Below are 25,180 nucleotides of genomic sequence, written 5' to 3' on the forward strand. Positions count from 1 at the left end.
TTTCGTGAATTGTATGTTTAATAACCATTATTTTTCTCACTTCATATTCGTTGATTTCTGATATATTTAGTACTTTTCAACGTAATCAATCCAAAGATCAAGTATTATTATTATTTTGCATCATAACAAACCTAAAGCATCTACATCCATAGAACAGTGCACGTTATTGTAGTGTTAGTGTTTCAAAATTCTGGGTGTTGGGATTAATAAAAAAAAGAAAGATCTAAACCCCTTTGGGAACAGAGCTGCAAAGGCTTCAAGTCCTGTTGGATTAGGGTATTTTCATATCCTATTTTAATTCCTTTATTTATTTTTATTTATTCAATCAAGCCTCCTTTAAGCCTATCGTATAGGAGTTTAACTAATGTCCGCTATATACATATATATTCCAAAGGTGAAGTGTAAGTTTTTTTTTTTTTTTTTTTTGCGTTTAAAAACTGATTAACTGGGAAAACAATATCAAAGGATACCACGTATAAAAGTTTTAGGCATAATGTCAAAATTAGTCTCCCAGATTGATCAAAATGGTAATTTAGGCCTTATTCTTTCTGAATCATTTTAACCCACAACATTTTATTTTTAGGATAAAAAAGTACACAATATTTGACCAAATAGTCATTTTAGCCTTTATTTCTTTTCTTCTTAAGCATTTTGGTCCTCAATATTTTATTTTAGGGTTAAAAAATCATATTTTGTAGTATTAATTGTTTGTTAACTAACAATTTTATCTACATAGGGTTCTTTTTACTCTAAAATGAAACATTCGAATTAAAATATTCTAAAAAAGAATAGAGACTAAGTGATTATTTATTCAAATGTTAAGGACTCTTACATTACGACAAACTTTAATTGTGAGCAGATGTCAATGCATTAAATTAGTATATATAATTTAATCAAGTCCGTTTAATCATTAAGGTTCTATGGTCTAGTAGTCAGGACATTGAATTTTGAATCCAGTAACCTGAGTTCAAATCGGTGTAACCTTAAACAGTTTTTCTTTTGAAACTTTTAGTTGCAGGGCTTAGATTTCATATGGTGAACAGTAAAGTTTCACCAAAGACCACCATTTTTTATGTAAATTCTCAAATCTTTTCTTCTAGCTCCTCTCGTGCAGTAAAAACAGAAGACAACTATCGTTACTACATCAAAGTTTTTTTAATCCAAATGTTACAGGGAGCCTCCAAATTTCCGGGCTGAGAAACGTTGCATGAGTGGTTGATTCCTAACTGATATGGAGTGTTACTGAACTGGGGATTTGTATATAGGGCTGCTGCACCTTGTCTCATCACCATAAATCCCATTTTCACAACATGCAACATCTATATAGGAAAAAGAAAATTCAAAGATTTCTTGGTTTAGTTTGCGCTTAACATGATTTATGCAATGAGAGCAAAAAGAACACACATGGTCCTTGTGGTGAGTTATGATGCAAGCTGTTGAAGACCCTGCAGCTCGAGTCTTTCACCTAGGGATGGACATATGATTTTATGTTAAGGAATGAACTTATAAAATTTTAAAAGACAAAAATAGATTATCAATAGATAAAATGGCTGACATCACCATATGACCTTGATTCTGATCTTTGGCTATATAAAATGATCCATACTTCATCTTCAATTCCCCTCTTCAATACCAACCCTTAAACCACAAAACAGAATATGATGAGACGACGCCGTCGATTACGAGTACTGTTGTAAAAATGTGTTAATATTTCAAAAGAACATAAATAATTTCACATCTTTTGTGAAAATCTTTTGACTTTGATTTAAATACAAATATTAGTTATTCAACTTGTAAGATTAATGTGAGCTTTTATCTCAGCCACCTGCGCCTCTGCTATGGGCATTATCGGTCGGGATCAATCCGGTGCTGTCCTTGCATCCCATGCTGTTCCGTTGTCACCATTGAGCGACTCGTCCTTGGTTAAAGCCGTGGCCATCACACGAGGCCATTCTGCTAGCCTTGGAGTTGGCTGAGATCATCCCGTTAAATTAATGTGACAACTTTAATAAAAAGGTTAGTATTTAGTTTCTCCTAAACTACTAATAAAACATCAAATAGGTGTCCTTAAATAATATTAGTTGCTAACTATTTTGCTGACACTTAATGTTGGTATCAGGCCTAAAACAATGAGAATTATTTGAAGGTTGGTAGACTAAATAGATATGACTGTCAAATAGTAGGTTTAGCTGATCACATAAGCCTGCCAACGGTCAAGTCAAGGGACTATAGGTGGCCGGAAGACCTGGGATTTCGGAAACTTCAAAGTTCAATGGAAAGAAGAATAACAGTGGAAATGTAACTTTCAAAGGAGAATAGGAAGAAGTACAACATTTGTCAATGTGGGCCGATGATATTGTTTGGAAGTGCCAATTCCTTAATAACCCGTTATGTTTCAACCTAAAACATCCATCCCATGCAAAGTAACAGCTAAACAAATACAATATCAAGATTACAATGAGTAGCAATCAATAACAGCTAAACAAGTACAAATACTAGTATTAAATTGAGTGGCAATAAGCAAAGACTGCAAGTACTGTTGTTTTATCAGCAGTTTATTTTGACGAACAATGAAAAGAAAGTAGTATCATCACTTGGAAATAATAGAAGTTGCAGCATAAAGAGCCCCTGCCACAAATGTTGCAATGATGGTAGTTTTGGCTGACATTTTTCCATGGTCACTCCTCAAGGCAATCGCTTCATAAATTGGTAGGCAGTTCAACTCAATGCACCCTGCAAGTAACATCTGTAAAACCAGGCTTTCCCCCACATCTCTGCCTCCACTGAAGATTATAACAGCTCCCCAGATGAAAGAGAACAAGTTGATTATTGCCGCCGTCGTTGGCGGCACGAACAACGGTGACGGGACTCCAAACTCCAACACCCCTTGAGAATATCGTTTGTAGTGCTCATCATCGACCACTTTGCTAGTCACAATGAACCTGTAAGTCGACAAGCCTATCGACTTAAGAAGGCACTCCGCTGTAGCAAAGGCGAAACTCGAAAGGCTCCTAATCATCCACATCCTTTGATTGTACCACCACTTCCAGAAACTTGATCCCTCTATGACATATTCAATGAAATCTTGGCCGTAAGCGCCCAGGAAAAGAAACACGTATAGGAGAAACCATGGTTCAGACATCTGCAAATAGGTTTATGATGATATGACAATATATTAGATGATACATCATATAAATTGATTTATGATATGATAATATAAATAAAATAAAAAATCATCTAACATAATTTATATATCTATTTAACTTAAAAATATAATAACAATTATATATGGAGAGAGATTAAATTTAAGAAAAATATATTAATTGGAGTAATATAAATTTCATAACATAATTCATTCATATTTTTATTTAACGTAAACTACCTATTTGGTCACTCTATTATATTTCATGAATTTCATAAATAATAAGCATACGAGTCACATAAGAACAACAAACCTTAGACAAAGTATCAATAGTTTCATAATTTATCCAAAGGCTCAACCTACCTACTAAAATTTTATGTAGTAGTATTTATAAATCTAAACTTATTTTAGATAACTTTATTTAGAAGTTTGAAAGTGGTAGAAGCATTATTACTAAACATAAGATACTATCTATAATATCACAATCCCACATTATTCAAATAACTAAAATATAATGCTTCCAAATGCTAAAATCACACCACATTAACATTCCAATCACGAGACAACAAAATCAACATGATCCAATCATTTGTTTATTTATCAAATTGGTTAAACTTGTTAAATTAGTCAAACTTGTCAAACTGCATATGTGCTCAAATAATCGGGTATCCTGATAGTCGTGTGTCACTCATGGATGATAATCAAACAAATCTCGAGCATTCGAATTGTTTTCTCAAGCACCACATATGACTGTTAGTCAAATAAAATCTCAGGTGTTCGAATTATTTTCTTGAGTGTTACATATGCTCGCTAGTCAAATAATCTCATTGTTTGATTGTTTTTTCAGCGCCACATGCTAACTCTCTAAAAGAGTTATTATTTTTAGTCTTTTAATTAGGGTAAGCTTGTACTTTAGCATGTTTAGAATCATATTTAGATTTATTTTAATATATTTTACATCATTTGCATATTGGGAGAGAATTGTTGGTACTTGAGCTTATTTTAATGTTTTTGTTGCAAATTGCTATATTGATGACGTGACGTTGTTAATGTTGTAATTGTTGTTGTGCACTGATGCTGGACTGGATTGCCGAGTCGATTTTGCAATAGTTGTCGAGTCACGAGGCAGTTAGAAAAATTTTAAAAATTGATAGCTGCTATAGGAAAATGGTTGGAATTTAAATTTAAACACTTCATTCATCCTTGGAAACTATAATTTTCCATAGACTATTTTCATTTTTCTATTTTATCGCCGACCATGTTCGCCTAAACTCACCGTCGGGGAGTGCAGCAGCAGCTGGGAAGCAATGCAATGTAACAAGGATGGCCGATCGGGATTCAATCGTGTTTTGTAGTTCTTTACTTGAGGATGGAAGATACTATTTGATAAGATTGGATGTTTGAATAACAATTTCTTGAAAACATCATTCAAACTGTCTCAGTCTCTCGATCATATATTCAGTGACCATTTCTCCTAAATCGACGCCATCTTTTGTAAATCTATTGAAAACAATATGGTTTTCTCACATCAAAAACTCTCAAACTGTCATTGTGGACCATCAAATGGAGTCATCTCTATAGTGTCACGGACCGCGAGCCTATGACCAAGCCTAATTCATTCAAGGCTGCCAAAGACTATCTTTTCCACGTTTTGGGCCTTCTAGAAGACTTTACAGAAGACTTTCCAAAAGACCTAGGAGAGCTAGCCCATCCACCTTGGAGAATGCGATAAGGCATGATAATTATAAAAATTTATCTTGTAGATAAATCCCATAATTATCACTTGTTTTTAGTTTATAGTTAAAGTAGGGCTCTCATATTGGCCATTAATGTAATCTAATCGTAGTAGTTGATTGTAGGGGGACTCCAACTGTAACATCCTCAATGCTCTCATATTGGCCATTAATGTAATCTAATCTTAGTAGTTGATTGTAGGGGGACTCCAACTGTAACATCCTCAATACCGGGTTAGTAACTATATTGTAAAGTTTCAGAATCTGGTGATTAAAGTAGAATAGTTGAATAGTTCAATGATTTATTTGAAAATATTTCCTGAAAGTTGTTAGTAATTATCAAAGGAATTAAAGGGCAAAATGGTCATTTGACAAGAAAGATATTTTCCCCTTTATATGAATGAATCACGTGGGGGAAGAGAGTTATCTTCTTCTTCTCCATCGTGAAGCATCCTCAAGCAAAGGTGAGTTTTCTGGTTAATTGATTATTTGTTGATTTTAAGAGTGGCTTTTGATCCTTAGGTGATACTTAAGCTTAAGGAAAGCTTAAGTTGTCTTAAAATCAAAAGATTAAGAAGTTATGAAAGATTAAAGAGAATGAGTTTTTAAGTGAATTTCTGGAAAAGAGTTGATAAGTTGAATTTGAAACTAAATTTGACTTGTCATCAACGCAATTAAGGAATATGGAGTATTAGAATTGGATTTAAAACATGTTAAAAATTGGGTATGATTCTTGAAGCTCATAAAGAGGAGAGGATATTAAGGTTAAAGATGAGATAAATGGATATAAAAGAGTTTAAGCATGTATATGTAAGTTAAGAACATGAAAGGGGAGGAAACATTAAGTGTTTAAGCTGAAAAGAGTGAATTTTCGTACTTAAAATGTGATTTTTGTGCAAAGAGTATCGGTACCCATTCAATAGGTACCGATACCCTCTTGAACGAAAATTCACAGAATGTAATAAGGGTATCGATACCTTAGGGAGGGTATCGATACCTTAGGGAAGGTATCGATACCCCCTAAAGGAAAAAGTGAATATGGGTTTATTAAATTTGTTTAAGTTATTAGCATCAAATTATAAGGTGTAGATATGAGATAATTACCTTAAAAATGTATGATTGTGTAGACATCGAGCACAAGCAAGTTCTAAAACGACTGCAAAGCTAGGATCAATCCAAATAGATAAATCATAGAAGAGGATTTGGATATATAAAGTGTCAAGGTGAGTGCATACTAATTGTAAATGATGTGTATGGAAATAAGACTCGTGATGAGTCTAATTTCAATATTTGATTTCATAAATATATGAATGTTAGTATATGTGATTGACATGACTATTATGTATGCATGAACACATAGATAGATTCATAGAGGTTATATGTTATTTGGTGTGATATGGATATATAAATAGTTATATGATAACAATGTATAAATTATATGAATTAAGTCTAAGTGATTAAATGAAAAAGGAAAATATAATATAAGTTAAGAGATATTGACATAAATTAGTATACAAATGTTTCAAATAAGATATATAGGAAAGTTGATATGTTTAAGTGGATTATGATCTAAACTTGTTAGATGTTATGTGATTATGAGACTTTACCAACATATTATATGATATACTGGATAAGAAACTAGGAGTTTATGTTATATGAGATGAACATAAGAGGTTATGTGAAATGAACTATGTGACTATATGAACATATGAAAATATGACTAAGAGTAATGTGATATGAGAGATATGATAATGAAATATGAAATTATAATACAAGTTACGTGTATTGATATAAGTGATTATGCAAAGCTGTGATATAAGTTATGTGATGAGGAGTTATATGTTATAATATTTATATGAAGATATGAGAATAAGATATCAGCTATGTGATATGATCTATGTGACCATATGAGAATGTGATATGATATACATGAATATGCAATATGTATTATGTGTTATATGAAATGACATAGATGTTTACACATACATGTGGTATGTGACAAAAGAAAAGATATATGTGATCACAAGAGAAATGATATGAGTACATGAACATATGAAACATAAGAATAATGCTCATGGTATATGATACGCGAGCTATAGGTATAGTTGGCATGCAAAGAGTCGAGGGTCTACGCGGTCATTCGGGAAATATACAGAGGTCCTACGGGACAAATACATAGGTCATTCGGAACAAATTTCACATGCCCCTAGTGGGACCCCATACAAGCTGTGGTGGCAACATAAGTGCACAACCTCAATGTACTCAAATACCTTAAGTTCTCGGTAATGTACATGGGCTTATAACATGTATTAAAAGTGTTGTTATTGTTATATGTTATCATGTTATTACTCTTTACAATGAAGTACATGTGACATGATTGAATGATTTGATTATATGTTCATATTTATAGGAAATGCATTATTATATTTTATATGCCTCACTAAGTCAACGACTTAGCGTGTGATTGTTTCACACGTAGGTTCCGAGAAGAGGAAGATTTATAAAAGTTATGCAAGACATGTCAGTTTCTCCTTTCCAAAGATCAGATCAGAAAAGAGATGAATAGTTTGTATTTTGTAATACTGATTATGGTTGGCATGTAAATAAAGGTTTGAATCCGATATGTTCTAATCGGTTTTGTAAAATCATATGATCGAGTTTTGTAATGTTTTAAAACGTATATATGTAAATGGTAATCTCTATGGTGATGAAAGTTTAATTTTTATGAGTTTTATATAAGTGGACCGAAATTACTATAATAAGGGTATCAGTACACTGTAACAGGATACCGATACCCCTATAGCATTCTGGAAAATTTTAGCATTTGGTACTGTTCACTACTATTCATGGTACTATTCATTACTGTTCACAGTACTGTTCATACTGTATAGTACTATTAATAAAAACGTTTCTTTCTTTAAATTTATTATAACGAATATAATTCAACGATATATTATCATATTTTCTTAATACAAGTCCAAATATTCTGTTATTTTGTAAGAATATGGTTTTGAAACGTCAATGTGACACTTCAGATTCGTATCCGGGTCAGTACGAGTTAGGGTGTTATATTTAATGGTATCAGAGCTACGGTTTAACCAATTCTAGGCTTAAAACGAAGTCAAAAGTGTTTTAAAAAGTATACATGCCAACACAAAGTGAAAAATTTTCTGATCTGATAGTGTAAGGAGTGTATTGTCTTGTAAATAGAGTTAAATTGTTATGTTATATTAGAGGTATGATCATGAGAGCTTCCAAAGTGAAGCACAAGACGATAGACTGAAGGTAATAGCAATTCACCTGTCCTAGCCAGGCAGGGAGAAGAGCGAACATCTCAGGGAGTGCCTGTACAAGATTAGAGAATGTTTCATGATGTTGAATGATATTCTGATGTGTTTTCAATTTTATACTTGTTTAACTCATAGAATGAATGTATTGAAATAGTTAAAAAAGTTAAGAGCACCCGACTTCAATGGTGAATTTGAGGAAAATTCTGTTGTTACAGACCTTTGAGTTAAATGATATGAAGATAATGTTAGAAGGTTTTTATTTCTCCAAAGTGGAGAAGTTTAATTGAGTAGTTTCGTTATTACGTGGGCAAGCTAGAGTATGGCGTACAAATGTCACCATAAGAATGTTAAAAGATCAAGTGACGCGATTATTGTTGGTAGAAGAGTTCAAAATAAGTACATCGATGACCATTTATAAGATAAATGAAGCTAGAATATACGGCTTGAAGCAAGGGAATTACACGTGCATGTGTATGAATGTAAGTTTAATAAGTTAAGCAGATTTGTTGCTGAGTTGATTCTATTAAGAAGGGTATATGTGATTGGTTATTTAGGGATTACGTCTTAAATTAAAAGAGTGTTACTGGTTTTGAATTTGTTCTCATTTCAAGAAATGGTTAATCGCATTAAAGCTCTAGAGAGAGCTCATAATGAAATGATTGGAGAACAAAAATCTCATATGATTAAGAGAATTAATGCTTCATGGAGTTAAGCACCATCACAGAAAGGTAGAGATTCTGGTTTTCAACTTTAAACCAGATATGAATTAGTTGTATTCTCCGCCAGAGAATCAAATCAGATGAGAGTCAGACATACTCAAGTAGTAGGGTCTGATATTGGAAAATTAAACAAGGAGTTAATTGATAATAAGTCAGTGTTAAAGATAACTTTTGTGAATTGGGTTAAAAGCTCTGTTAGAAGTTATGTAAATTGAAGCAGAAAAAGTATTTTAAATGGATTAGATGAGTATTGAAATATAGTAATTATTGAAACAAGTGGATAAAACACAAGTATAAGAATGATAAAGAATAAGGTTATGTGCAAATAAAGTTGACTATCAAAGTCATGAAAATGTGATAAGGAGTGATAGTGAAGGATAAATATATGTGATATAAAAGAGCATGGGAGTATGAAGGACATGATATGATTTAGTTATGTATAAGGCAATATTGATTATAAAAAGGATAAATGGATAACGAAATGAAAGAGATAGTATTGTGTATAAGCAAAAGTGTGGATATGATATTGAATATGATAAGAGTTTGCATTCTGAATGGAAAAATTTAGCGTTGGCTAACAAAATTATGAGATGAAAAATGTATTAGAATTATAAAATTTTAAGATATTTTCAGGTTAAGATAATCGAATATGAAGTGATCTGGATATAGTTGTATATTTTGATTATATAAATGTGATATAATGAATAAGGTAAGGATTCATATGTTGAGGAAAGCTAAGAATTGATTATAAGAGTGTAAGAATAGATACATTTGTGATCAGTTTATAAGACAAAGAAAGTTAGAATGTTGTCTTGAATAACGAAAATTTCATGGTGCATGTGAATGAATGTGGATTTAATAAGTTAAGTAAACTATTGTTGAGATAATTCTGATTGGAAAGGGGGTATATGATTAATTGATTAGGGCCTGTGCACTAGATTGAACTGTTGTTATTGACTAGCTTTAAGAGTAAAGGTAATAGAGATATAAATTGGAGGAAAATATAAAGTGAGTTAATCAAGTATTGTATGGATCTAGATATGGTTATGTATTTTGATCATATTGATATGATGAAGGCAAGGAGATGAGTATTTACTTGTTTTAAAGGAAGCTTTGAGGAAGAAAAATACAAAGTACAAGAGATAGTCAAGAATGAGGTTCTGTATAAGTGAAGATGCTTATCAAAGTTATAAATATGTGATAAAGATTGGTAATTAGAGATGAATATAAGTGATAGGAAAAGAGTATTGTAACATCCTCAATACCGGGTTAGTGACTAAATTATAAAGTCTAAGAATTTAGTGGTTAAAATAAAATGAATGAATAGTATAAAGATTTACATGTAAATTATTGTGTAGGATGGAATTGAAAGGAATAAGGAATGGAAGGACAATAGAGTAATTGCAAGGAAAAACAATTAAAGAAAGGATAAGTATATATATATAAGGATACACGTGGGTGGAAGGGGAGAAAACACCCAAGGCTTCCAGAGTTCTCTTCTTCTTCTTTCTTCCTTATGCGTGTGAACCAAAGCAAAGGTAAGATTTCTGATTATTGAGTTTCTTGTTAAATTTAAGATTGGTTTTTGATTATTAGATGATAACTAAGCTTAAGGAAAGCTTAAGTTATCTTAATATCAAATGATGATGGAGTTAGGAGAGATTTAAGATTTGAAGTTCTTAAACGAAATCTTGGAATAAAGTTCATAACTATAATTGAAAGTTAAATTTAACTTGTCATCAATCTAGTTAAGATATGCGAAGTGTTAAAAGTGGAATTCAAACATGTTGAATTATTGATGTAATTCTTGAATTACATATAAAGGATAGAATTTGGAGGTTTAAGATGAAATAAATGAGTATAAATTGGTTTAAGGATGTCTACTAGAGTTAAGAATGAAAAAGGGTATTAAACATGAAGGATTTAATCCAAAATGAATGAATTTTTGGGTTCAAAAAGAGGATTATGGACAGAGTGCATCGATGCATATTCATAGTGCATCTATTCATCAAGGTTAAAACCCAGAAATTGTTTGAAGGTGTATCGATGCACAGGTAGTGCATCGATGCACTCTTTTAAAAATAAAACATCGAATGCAATTAGTGCATCGATGCATAAGGCATGCATCGATGCATCCCATTAATAATAAAACATCGAATGCATTTTATGCACCGATGCACAAGTAGTGCATCGATGCATACCTTCATCAAAAGAGGAAATTAGCATTTATCTTAATCTAAAGAGTGAACCATTAGATTATATTAGCTATAATATTGATATAGATCCATGTGTGATTATGTAGATACTAAAAGTAAGCTTATTCCGGAACGATCAAAGGATTAGAATCGAATCAAAGCAAAGCTAAGGTGAGTGCATACTATATGTATAGTATAATGGAATAAGACTTGTGATAAGTCTAATCCCTATATTGATTTTCATAGTACAATAGTTGTGAACATGCATACATGATAATTATTGTAATACATGCATAAGGTATATATATGTTCATGTGATTGGATAAATGATGTATATATATGAATAGATTCAAATACACATGTGATATGATATGTGATATCAGAACATGACATGAAGTAAGTGACATGAGCTACATGATCACAAGAGAAATGACATGAGCACATGAACATATGAAATATAAGAATAATGCCCATAGTATACGATATGAGAGTTATAGGTGTAATTGGCATGCCAAGAGTCGAGGGTATAATAGTCCTTCGGGACGTAGTCCTTCGGGATGTAGTGGTCCTACGGGACATATATAACAATCCTTTGGGACGAATACTGAACTAAGGTTCGGTGCCCTATGAGGGAATTGATACGAGCTGTGGTGACACATTAGTGCACAACCTCAATGTACTCACATACCTCTATTCTCAATAATATACATGGGTAATTGAAATACAAAGTAAAGTGAAAGTGGTACAAGAAGGTAAGTTTCGTACATGCATGATATGATTATATATGTTATTGTGTAATAGATACATGCATATTGAAATGTCATGAAGGAAATGGTAAGAATGCATATTCATTTATTGCCTCACTAAGTCTATGACTTAGCGTGTAAGTGATTTACACGTAGGTACCAAGAAATAAGAAGATTCAGAATAGAAGTGGCACGGATAACAACATTACTAAGAAATCAGATCAGAAGTAATTGACAAAGTAGATATTTTGTTGTGTATAAAGTGTTGGTATGTAATAAGTGGTTAATTACGAATGCTCTGATCAATTTTTGTATTAAGTGGTCTCTTTTATGTAAATTAAAGTATTTTGTTTTAATGAAAGTTTTAAATTCCTGGGATTTTTCTTTAAGAATCAAAGTTTGAAAAGTCAATGTGACATCTCGGACTTATATTCGAGTCGAATATGAGTTAGAGGTGTTATATTTAATGGTATCAGAGCTACGGTTTAGTCGATTCTCGGCATAAACCGGAGTCTAGAGTGTCTGATAAGGTATACATACCAACAAAATAGTGGAAACTTCTGATCTTATGGAATAGTAAATATGTTGTTTTGCTAATAGAACTATATGGTTGTATTTTTATAGATGTCCGGACGAGGTAGTTCTAGGAATGAAGCGGGAGATGATAGACTCGCTGAAAGTAGTAATTCACCTGCCATGGCCAGGCAGAACGAAGAACATACATCCTCTAGAATGCATGTAAATGATCAAGATATATTCTTTAGAACATTAGAAGTGGTATTGACGCGTTTCCAACCTCCTGTTACTTCAACTCCATAAAATGAATGTTACGAAAGAGTTGAAGAGATTATGAGCTCCAGAGTTTAGAGGGGAAGTCGATGAAGGTATTGCTTACGGGACTTCATTGTTCCGATGCTGAGAAGCTGGATGGAGTAATTTCCTTATTGAGAGGACAAGCAAGGATCTGGTGGACCAATGTTACATTGAGGATGTCTAATGCCCAAGTAACTTGGTCATTGTTTTTAGAAGAATTCAAGCATAAGTACATCGGGGATCAATTTTTTCATCAAATGAAGAAAGAGTTCATAATTCTGAAGCAATGGCATCACACTGTATATGAGTACGAGTGTGAATTCAATAAGTTGAGCCACTTTGATCTTGAGCTAGTTCCTACAGAGAAGGATACTTGTGAGTGGTTTGTAGAGGGGTTACGTCCTCGGTTGAAGGAAATGTTAATTGTCTTGAATTTATCCTCGTTTCAAGAGGTAGTCAATCGTGCCAAGGCTCTGGAAGGAGCTCAGAACGAGAGGTTTGAAAATTCGAGAGCTCAGATAGTTAAAAGAATGGGTGCTTCTTCGAGTTCTGCATCATCAAAAAGGGGCAGAGATACTGGTTTTTGACCCCAAGTTAGATCAGAGTCAGTGGCATCCTCCGCTAGAGGATCAAATCAGATGAGAGGTAGACAAACTCAGTCAGTGGGATCTGGAGCTGGGAGATCTAATCATAGTCAAGCCAGATAATGCCCACATTGTGGAAAGAATAATTCAGGGATATGTCGGATGATTTTGGAGTCTACTTTAGATGTGAGGACGTTGGGCATTTTGTTCATGATTGTCCAATGTTAACCAGTGAATTTACACAGCTAGAGAGATCTATCTCTGCATGCCAGAAAGGAAGAGGTAGAGGCATAAAAAGAAGCCAATCGGAATCCTCTGCTTAAAAGGAGATACACTCCACTGCTCAATTGTACAACCTCAAGACCAATGAGGATTGTGATGACCCAGATATTATAACATGTACCTTTCTATTGTTTGATAAATGTTTTATTGTATTGATTGACATGGGGTCTACATATTCATACATTACTAGTAAGTTAGTGAAAGAATTGAACATTCCGTTAGAAACTACTAGCAATGAGGTGATAGTGACGAACCCATTAGGGCACAATGCTCGAGTAAATATGGTGAGCCGAGGGTGTCCCATACGGATTCAAGGAATTGAATTCCATGCTAATCTGATGAAATTACCTTTCGAAAATTTAAGTGATACTAGGAATGGATTGGTTATATCGTTATTACGCTAATGCCGATTGTAGATTGAAAAGAGTAACACTGAGAAGTCCAGAAGGGGTAGATGTGGTGGTATTTAGTGAAGGATGGAATCCATTGGCAAATGTAATTTCAGTAATGTCGGTGAAGAAGTTATTACTACAAGGATGTCAAGGGTTCATTGCTAATGTGCTGGATGTTAGAACCAAGGAGAAAAGGATTGAAGGAATTCCTATAGTCAGAGAATTTCCCGATGTATTTCCTGCAAAGTTGCCAGGTTTACCTCCGGACAGAGAGGTAGAATTCCAGATTGAGATAATACCAGGAACATCGCCCATTGCAATGGCACCATACAGGATGACTCCAAAAGAGTTGTAAGAATTAAAGATTCAATTACAGGAGTTACTAGATAAAGGGTTTATTAGACCAAGTGTATCACCTTGGGGAGCTCCAGTTCTATTTGTTAAAAAGAAAGATGGATCAATGCGTCTTTGTATCGATTACAGACAGCTCAATAAAGTGACCATCAAGAACAAGTATCCACTTCCCCGAATTAATGATTTATTTGATCAATTAAAAGAAGCTTTAGTGTTCTCAAAAGTTGATCTACGTTCGGGTTATCATCAATTAAAGATTCAAGAGAAAGACATTTCAAAAACGACGTTTAGAACAAGATATGGTCACTATGAATTTATCGTGATGCCGTTTGGAGTTACGAATGCACCAGCTGCTTTTATGGATCTAATGAACAGGATATTCCAACCTTATTTGGATCAGTTTGTTGTGGTGTTTATTGATGATATTTTAATATATTCAAAATAAGAAGAAGAGCATAGTTCACACTTACAGATTGTTTTACAGATTTTACGAGACAAGAATCTTTATGCTAAATTTTCTAAATGTGAATTTTGGTTGAATGAAGTGACATTCCTTGGACATGTAATTTCTGTAGAAGGAGTTCGAGTAGATCCCCATAAGATTAAAGCTATTCTGGAGTGGGAAGTTCCAAAGAATGTATCAGAAGTTAGAAGTTTTCTGGGGTTAGCTGGTTATTATCGAAGGTTCGTTAAAAACTTTTCGATCATAGCATTACCCCTAACTAAACTGTTGAAAAAGGAAGTAAAATTTGTTTGGATTCAAGAATGTCAAGAGAGTTTTGAAAAGTTAAAGAAGATTCTTACAGAAGCTCCAGTGTTAGTTCAACCTGAGTCTGGTAAGAACTTTATAGTGTATAGTGATACGTCTCATAGTGGTTTGGGATGCGTATTAATGCAAGAAGGCAAGGTAATGGCCTATGCTTCGAGACAACTAAAACCGCACGAGAAGAATTATTCAACACACGACCTAGATATGGCGGTAGTAGTGTTTGCTTTAAAGATCTGGCGTCACTACTTGTATGGTGAAAAGTGCTACTTGTATACGGATCACAAGAGCTTAAAATATTTGATGAATCAGAAAGAGTTGAATTTAAGACAAAGAAGATGGGTGGAATTTCTCAAGGATTATGATGTTGTGATTGATTTCCACCCCGGAAAGGCAAATGTGGTAGCTGATGCCTTGAGTAGAAAGACGTTTATAGCTTTGCGAGCTCTTGATGCTAGATTATCGTTAAGAGAACTCAAGGATTATGATGTTGTGATTGATTTCCATCCCGAAAAGGCAAATGTGGTAGCTAATGCCTTGAGTAGAAAGACGTTTACAGCTTTGCGAGCTCTTGATGCTAGATTATCGTTAAGAGAAAATGGTGCAATCTGTGCAGAACTGACTGTCAAGCCAGCATGGCTAGATCAAATTAAAGAATTGCAAGCTAAAGATGGAAAGTGTTTAAAGAAGATATAACAGATAAAGAATGGAGAGAGTACGGGTTATGAGATTAAATCTGATGAGAACTTGTATTATCGAGAAAGATTGGTAATTTCGGATGATGATGAATTAAAGAATGATTTGTTAACGGAAGCTCATTGTAGTCCATTGACAATGCATCCGGGAGAGAACAAAATGTATATGGATCTCAAGAGTCGATATTGGTGGCCGGGAATGAAGAAAGACATTACGAAATTTGTATCAAAGTGTTTGACTTGTGAACAAGTCAAAGCTGAGCATCAGGTTCCGTCAGGATTGTTACAACTAATTTCAATTCCTCAACGGAAATGGGAAAACATAACGATGGATTTTGTGACGAGGTTGCCATTAACTCCGAACAAAAAGTATTCAATCTAGGTGATCGTAGAGAGATTGACTAAGTCATCCCATTTTATTCTGGTACGAACTGATTTCTCCATGGATAAGTATGCGGAACTGTATATTAGAGAGATTATACGTTTGCATGGTGTACCTATTTCCATAGTTTCTGATCGAGATCTTAGATTCACATCACGGTTTTGGAAGTCATTATACGGAGCATTGGGAACTCGGTTGAACTTCAGTACAACGTTTCATCCTCAAACGATGGTCATTCCGAGTAAACTATTCAAATTCTAGAGGATATGCTAAGAGCTTATGTCATTGAATTCAAAGGATCGTGGGAAAGGTATTTGCCACTTGCTGAATTTGCGTACAACAATAGTTATCAGTTAAGTATCAAAATGGCTCCCTATGAAGCTCTATACCAGATTTAACTTATGAGGAAGAACCTGTTCAAATATTAGCTCATGAAGTCAAGCAACTAAGGAACAAGACTATTCCATTGGTTAAAGTATTATGAGGAATCACAAAGTAGAGGAAGCAACATGGGAACATGAAGAGGACATGAGGATTAAGTACCCCTACCTCTTTGCATAATGAAAATTCGAGGACGAATTTTCTTAAGGGGGAGAGTTGTAAATCCTCAATACCGAGTTAGTGACTAAATTGTAAAGTCTCAGAATTTGGTGGTTAAAATAAAATGAATGAATAGTATAAAGATTTACATGTAAATTATTGTATAGGATGAAATTGAAAGGAATAAGGAATGGAAGGACAATAGAGTAATTGCAAGGAAAAACAATTAAAGAAAGGATAAGTATATATATATAAGGATACACGTGGGTGGAAGGGGAGAAAACACCCAAGGCTTCCAGAGTTCTCTTCTTCTTCTTTCTTCCTTGTGCGTGTGAACCAAAGCAAAGGTAAATTTCTGATTATTGAGTTTCTTGTTAAATTTAAGATTGGTTTTCGATTATTAGATGATAACTAAGCTTAAGGAAAGCTTAAGTTATCTTAATATCAAATGATGATGGAGTTAGGAGAGATTTAAGATTTGAAGTTCTTAAATGAAATCTTGGAATAGAGTTCATAACTAGAATTGAAAGTTAAATTTGACTTGTCATCAATCTAGTTAAGATATGCGAAGTGTTAAAAGTGGAATTCAAACATGTTAAATTATTGATGTAATTCTTGAATTACATATGAATGATAGGATTTGGAGGTTTAAGATGAAATAAATGAGTATAAATTGGTTTAAGGATGTGTACTAGAGTTAAGAATGAAAAAGGGTATTAAACATGAAGGATTTAATCCAAAATGAATGAATTTTCGGGTTCAAAAAGAGGATTCTGGACAGAGTGCATCGATGCATATTCATAGTGCATCGATTCATCAAGGTTAAAACCCAGAAATTGTTTGAAGGTGTATCGATGCACATGTAGTGCATCGATGCACTCTTTTAAAAATAAAACATAGAATTCAATTAGTGCATCGATGCATAAGGCATGCATCGATGCATCCCATTAATAATAAAACATCGAATGCATTTTATGCGATGCACAAGTAGTGCATCGATGCATACCTTCATTAAAAGAGGAAATTAACATTTATCTTAATCTAAAGAGTGAACCATTATAGTATATTAGCTATAATACTGGTATAGATCCATGTGTGATTATGTAGATACTAAAAGTGAGCTTATTCCGGAATGATCGAAGGATTAGAATCGAATCAAAGCAAAGCTAAGGTGAGTGCATACTATATGTATAGTATAATGGAATAAGACTTGTGATAAGTCTAATCCCTATATTGATTTTCATAGTACAATAGTTGTGAACATGCATACATGATAATTATTGTAATACATGCATAAGGCATATATATATTCATGTGATTGGATAAATGATGTATATATATGAATAGATTCAAATACACATTTGATATGATATGTGATATGAGAACATGACATGAAGTAAGTGACATGATCTACATGATCACAAGAGAAATGACATGAGCACATGAACCTATGAAATATAAGAATAATGCCCATATATACGATATGAGAGCTATAGGTGTAATTGGCATGCCAAGAGTCGAGGGTATAATAGTCCTTTGGGACATAGTCCTTCGGGATGTAGTGGTCCTACGGGACATATATAACAATCCTTCGGGATGAATACTGAACTAAGGTTCGGTGCCCCATGAGGGAATTGATACGAGCTATGGTGACAGCATTAGTGCACAACCTCAATGTACTCACATACCTCTATTCTCAATAATATACATGGGCAATTGAAATACAAAGTAAAGTGAAAGTGGTACAAGAAGGTAAGTTTCGTACATGCATGATATGATTTTATATGTTATTGTGTAATAGATACATGCATATTGAAATGTCATGAAGGAAATGGTAAGAATGCATATTCATGAAGATATTGTTGCATATTCATTTATTGCCTCACTAAGTCTATGACTTAGCGTGTAAGTGATTTACACGTAGATACCAATAAATAAGAAGATTCAGAATAGAAGTGGCACGGACAGCAACATTACTAAGAAATCAGATCAGAAATAATTGATAAAGTAGGTATTTTGTTGTGTATAAAGTGTTGGTATGTAATAAGTGGTTAATTACGAATGCTCTGATCGATTTTTGTATTAAGTGGTCTCTTTTATGTAAATTAAAGTATTTTGTTTTAATGAAAGTTTTAAATTCCTGGGATTTTTCTTTAAGAATCAAAATTTGAAAAGTCAATGTGACATCTCGGACTTGTATTCGGGTCGAATATGAGTTAGGGGTGTTACAAGTATGTGAACATGAATTATAAGATATGATCTATATATAAGATATTTTGATTTTAAAGGAATAATGAAATAAAGAAATGAAAGGATGAAGTATAAAGGATCAAATGTGATAAAGGTTATGTTTCTTGGTCAAGTAAACGTAGTCAGAGAAATGAAGAATGATTTATATGAATTTTAGAAAGGTCAAAGGAAAATGCAGATTATAATGAGAGAAAAGATATAAATGGTATTATTCATTACTGTTCACAGTGTTGTTCATACCATATAGTACTATTTATAAAAACGTTTCTTTCCTTAAATTATTTATAACGAACATAATTCAACGGTATATTATCGTATTTTCTTAATATAAGTCCAAATATTCTATTATTCTGTAATAATATGGTTTTGAAACTTCAATGTTTCACTTCGGATTTGTATCCGGGTCGGGTACGGGTTAGGGTGTTACACCAACTATAAAGGAGGCTCACCCCTACCTCATTTATACACTTCAAATTGAGGAATACAAGTTAGCATTCACTCAAAACTCTCTCTTTTTCTTTTGAGTGTCCATCTCATTATTCTTCATTATTTTCTTTATTTCGCAACGTTCAGAGATTTCTTGTTTAGTAAAAGTTTGGGTTACTTAGTCAGTTTTCGACCTTGAAAATGTCTAAGTTAACATGAGTTTGCTAGAAGCAGTCTAGCCTCATGACAAGTGGTATCAGAGCTTATTTTTGCTAATTTTTGTTGGTTTCAGATGGCACCACAACAAAGCGAGGCGACAGATTCCGATGGAAATGATACTCGCAATGCTAGAAAGTAGAGAGCACCATCAAAAAATGTTCTCACGTCCATCTAGCGGAAGGTTACCAGGCTCGAGGATTCTATGAAAAAGCCAAGGGAGTGCTAGACATGCTGGAGTCTGTAGACCTTGAAAGGTTGGGATCATTGGATCTTGACAAGCTAGAGTCTTTGAAGATTATCCAGGATAAGGTTCAGGTGACACTCAATGGGTTGGATGTGAAGATGACTGATCGAGGTAATACCTTGGAAGCCATAGTGGTGGCTTTAAGGAAGGAGGTCGAGAAACTCAAGAGCAATGGTTTCGATTCTGAGGTGTTAGTGATGAAAAAAGAGGTTGAGTTGCTCAAGAATGAGTTGTTGATGTGTAAAGCTACATTCGGGAAAAATGTAGTCACTATTGCACCCAAAGCCTTAGGTGACATCACTAAGCTAGAGAAGTTCAAAGAGACAAGGTCCGCCCAGGATGTCAAGAATATTTTTTAGAGGTTAGACCAATACTTTACAGCCATGGGCATCACGGAGTATGTCAAGAAAGTAAGCATCGCTAATGTGTACTTGTCTAAAGTTGCGCTTATGTGGTGGCAACATAGGTGTAATGATGTGAAGCGTGAAAACACTATCAATAGGACCTGAGCAGAGTTTCTAACTGAGTTCAAGAAACAGTTCTAACCAGAGTATGCTGAAGAGGAGGCGCGATCTAAGTTGAGGCGTCTCAAGTAGGAAGGGTCATTAAGGGAGCATGTTTGAAAGTTTATCGAACTAAGTCTCGAGTTTAAGTGAAGAGGATGACTTCTTCATCTTCATGGATGGGTTGAAGCCGTGGATAAAGAATGAGATAAAGTGATGAGGTGTTAAGGAGCTCTAGTTACCTTGACATCGGTCGAGTCAATCATTGAGCTTGACATCAAGAAGGTGGACTCCAAACCAAGGCCAAAGTTCAGAGGCATCAGTGGTGATAGGGACAAGACGTCTAAATTCGATAAATATTCGAGTGGTACTGGCAAGCCATTGAATGGTAAGCACTTAGATAAGAAAGACAAGCATACTATCCAATGTTACAACTGCAAGGGCCAATGGCACTTGGCGAGAGAGTGTCCGCAGAAGAATAAACTCTCGGCCATCAAGCAGAAATATGGGGAGGAGAGTGACACTCTTAAGCTTAGCTCCATTCTCAGCACTATGGAGGTCAAGAAGGGTTATAATAATAAGTGGTTGATGTTCGTGGACATCAACGTTGTTGGCCAAAAGATGAGTGCACTAGTGGACATATGTGCCTCAGAGTTGTTCATGTTAGAACAAGTTTCCAAGAAATTTGGCATTTATGTAGAGAATACAAGTGGTTCCATCAAAACTTTGAATGCCAAAGAAGTTCCAATTGTGGGGGTTAAAGGGAGTGAGTTAATCATTGGAGGTTGGTCCGGTAGGGAAGCCATCAAGGTGATTCCTATTGATGACTTCGACTTAGTGCTTAGTTTAAGTTTCTTGGACCATATCAATTCTTTCTCCATTCCTTTTACTGATTGTTTGTGCATCATATATCTAAAGTAGCAGTGCATTGTTCCAGTAAATCAAGGGTCCAGAGTAGGGGCCAAAGTTTTGTCCGCTATTCAGTTCTCGAAGGCAGTGCGCAAGGAGGAACTGGCTTTCTTGGCTGCCTTGGTGTGTAATAAGCTAGCCACAATCAAAGAAGTTCCCGACGTAGTGAGTCGAGTTTTGACAGAATTCAAAGATGTGATACTTGTTGAGTTGCCTAAGAAGTTGCCTCTAAAGAGGGAGATAGGTCACAAGATTGAGCCACTCACTCGAGCCCCTTACCAAATGGCTCCACCTGAGTTAGAGGAAATACAAAGACAATTTGATGTTAGATACATCCGATCATTCAAGTTCCCCTATGGTGCACCAGTGTTGTTTCAGAAGAAGCATTGGTTCTTTACAGATGTGCATCGATTATCGAGCTTTGAATAAGCTCACAGTGAAGAACAATACCCATTTCCTCTCATTACGAACTTGTTTAATCAGCTTGGTGGTGCAAAGTGGTTCACCAAGTTGGATTTACGATCAGACTATTACCGAAGATAGCCTGTATTACAATGTACGGTTTATATGAATACCTTGTGATGCCCTTCGGCCTCACGAATGTTCATGTCACTTTTTGTACCCTGATAAACAATGTGCTACAACCCTTTCTGAATCGATTCATAGTAGTCTACCTCAACGACATCGTTATCTATAAAAAGATGTTAGAGGAGCATGTTGAACACTTGAAGCAAGTGTTCCTAGTTTTACGAGAGAATGAGCTCTTTGATAAAGAAGAAAAATGCTCATTTACCAAAAAGGAGGTTCCTTTCTTTGGCAACATTGTTGGAGGTGGCAGGATCTGGATAGAAAATGACAAGATTCGAGCTATTGATGAATGAGATATGCCAACCAAAATGACTGAGCTGAGGTCATTTCTAGGGTTGGCAAACTATTATCGGAGGTTTGTCAAATGTTACTAAAAAATCACAGCCCCATTGACTGAGTTATTGAAGAAAAAAAGGTGTGGGATTGGGGCCCAAAGTGTCAAAGTGTCTTTGACAAGATCAAGCTTGTTATGGTAAGCGAGCCAAAAAGAGCCAGTTTTGGTTTTGTCAAATCACACCAAGCCATTTGAGGTATTCATCGATGCATTATCCTGATGTAAGAAGGACATTCGATTGCTTATAAAAGACAGAAGCTCAATGAGACTGAGATGAGATACACAGTCTATAATAAATAGATAATTGCAGTTGTGTACTGTTTACGCATATAGCAACATTATTTTCTTGGGTCCAAGTTCGTGGTGTTTACAAACAATGTTACCAACAGTTACTCCTAAACCCAGAAGAAGTTGTCACCTAAGAATGCTCTTTGTCAAAAGTTTCTTACCGAGTTTGATTTATCCTTGGAGAATAAACCAAGGGAAGTGAATTCTATGAATGATGCCTTAAGTCGAAGGTATGACATAGAGCTTATAAGTTTACCGACGGGACGGATGGGAGAGCGTATCAATGAGGGGTTGTCACTTGATCCGATGACCATTTCATTGATTGAGCTTACCAATGAGGGCAAGACTCGAAAATTTTGGCTTGATGGGGGCTTGTTGTGTAATATCCCAAAATCAGGGTTAGTGACTAAAATAAAAATTTTGAAATTTTGAAATTTTGAAGTCTGATTTTGAAAGATTTAAAAGTTTAGTGATTAAATTGGAATACTTAGTGGATGTTTGTTGGTAATTATTAAAGGAAATAAAGGGTAAAATGGTCATTTGACTAGAACGATTTTTTATCTTTCTTGTGAGCTTATAAAACAGTGGAAAAAGTGAGAAAGGAAAAGAAAAGTCTAGAGCTTGGGTTGTCTCCTTCCTCTTCTATTCCCGTAAGATCCATGACAAAGGTAAGCTTAATTTCAATTGGTTAATTCTTAAGTTTTAAGCTTAGTTTTGATTCTTGGGGTGCTAAGAAAGATTATTTAAAGATTAAAGTATGTTGAAACTTCAAAATGGATGAGTTATGAAAGATTAAATATAAAGAGTTTTTAAGTGAATTAGTAAAATAAAAGGAGTTAATAGCTTTTGAAGTTGAATTTGACTTGTCAATGGTTAAATTAAGAGATATGAAGTGATAAAATGAGTTTTAAAACATGTTGAAAATCTGGTATGATTCTTGAAGTTAATAAAGAGGAGAGGATATTAAGGTTCAAGAAGAGGTAAATGAATATAAATGAGTTTAAACATGTATATATAAGTTAGGAATTTGAAAGGAGATGAAATATGAAGCATTTGAGTTGAATTAAATGGATTTTCGTGCCTAAAAGAGCAATTTCTGGGCAAGAAGCATCAGTACACATTCAATATGCACCGATGCATTCTTAAAAGAAGAAACATCGAATGCCAGGAATGCATCGATGCACTATGAGTATGCACCGATGCACCAAGACAAATTTTGAAGGTGCATCGATGCATTAAGGGGTGCATCGATGCATGAATATTTTGAAGCTATTTAGGGTATCGATGCACCTATAGTGCATCGGTACACCCCTAAAGGAAAAAGTGAATATTAGTTTATTATGTTCATTTAAGTTGTTAATATCAGATTACAAGGTGTAGGTATCTAATAATTACCTTAAAATGTATAATTATGTAGATACATAGCCTAAACAAGTTCCGGAATAATTGACAAGTAAGATCGATCAAGGGGAAAGTTTAAAATTGGTTTTGACTAGTGAGGCCAAGGTGAGTGAATCTTATTTTATAGAATGATATGGAAATTGGACTTGTGATAAGTCTATTTCCGATAGTTAAAGTGCATGAAGTCTTGATTATAAGTAGGTGAATGACATGAAATATATGTATGTTTGATTATATGAGTGGATATGTTTTTGTATGTGCTATGTGGCTTATGTGAACATATGGTTATGAGATAAAACAGGTAATCATAGGAGAATATGAGGAAAGTGAATACATGAGAAGACATAGACATGTGACATGTGAATATACTTGAATAATACATGTTATGTGATATGAGATTATGCGACAATAAGTTATATGATGTGAATAATATAATAAGAAGATAAGTGATAAAAACTGTGAGCTTATATGAATATGTGATATGAATGTGATATACTTGATGTATGAGAATCATATGAGAATAAGAGATGACAATGAGTTACATGCCATATGAACACAAGAGAAGTGTTATAAGCTAAGTGACATATGATTATGAAATCATATGAAAAATGAAATGTACATGTGAATATGTGAAGTGATATGAATATAATGCCCATGTTATATGATACGAGAGCTATAGGTATAATTGGCATGCCAAGAGTCGAGAGTCTACGCGGTCCTTTGGGACAAAGTGGTCTTTCGAAACATTTTCACAGTGGTCTTTCGGGACAAATTTCATAGCCCCTAGTGGGACCCCATACGAGCTATGGTGATAGCATAGTGCACAACCTCAATAGACTCACATATCTACAGTTATCACAGGTGTACATGGGCTAATAAGAGATAACATTGAATATAATTTATGTTATGTATATATGTGTTTTGTGATATGAATTATATGATATGATATGTGTGTGGTTAGTGATTATTGTATATGTTATAAGATATAGGATATGAACATAATGGATATATGTTTGGGTATGATGTGATAGCAATAATTATTCATGCATGATTACAAGTTATAATTTACATTATATGTTTATTGCCTCACTAAGTCATAGACTTAGCGTGTGATTGTTTCACACGTAGGTTATAGAAGCGAAAAGAGAAGTGAAGAAGAGCAAGACAGGTCAACAGCTCCCTTACAAAATTTCAGATCAGAAAATATATGATTTAAATGTGTTTGGCTAATTTGAATATAGTTGGCATGTACTAATTGATTGATTTGAATATGCTCTGATCGATTTTGGTTATTTTGGTCAATTTTTGTAAATAAACCGCTTTTATTTTAATGAAAGCTTTAAATTTTCTTTGAATTTTGTCAAGAATCAAAGTTTGAAAAGTCA

At 34.2% G+C, this 25,180-nt stretch overlaps 1 protein-coding gene across 1 annotated transcript; it reads right to left on the reverse strand.

Annotated features, from left to right (window-relative positions):
• Window positions 1-2,590: 2,590 nt before the first annotated feature.
• On the reverse strand, window positions 2,591-3,142 carry LOC120139995 (cellulose synthase-like protein G3). Its single transcript, XM_039155073.1, has one exon. The coding sequence runs from the start codon at window positions 3,140-3,142 to the stop codon at window positions 2,591-2,593; it is 552 nt and encodes a 183-aa protein (XP_039011004.1).
• Window positions 3,143-25,180: the final 22,038 nt, after the last annotated feature.

This window comes from Hibiscus syriacus, unplaced genomic scaffold (genome assembly GCF_006381635.1).
Source record: "Hibiscus syriacus cultivar Baekdansim isolate YM2019G1 unplaced genomic scaffold, ASM638163v2 tig00110777_pilon, whole genome shotgun sequence".
Classification (NCBI taxonomy): domain Eukaryota; kingdom Viridiplantae; phylum Streptophyta; class Magnoliopsida; order Malvales; family Malvaceae; genus Hibiscus; species Hibiscus syriacus.

Bases quoted from the DNA above. Each gene is read 5' to 3' on its own strand.
- LOC120139995 (XM_039155073.1), bottom strand. From the start codon at position 3,142: ATGTCTGAACCATGGTTTCTCCTATACGTGTTTCTTTTCCTGGGCGCT.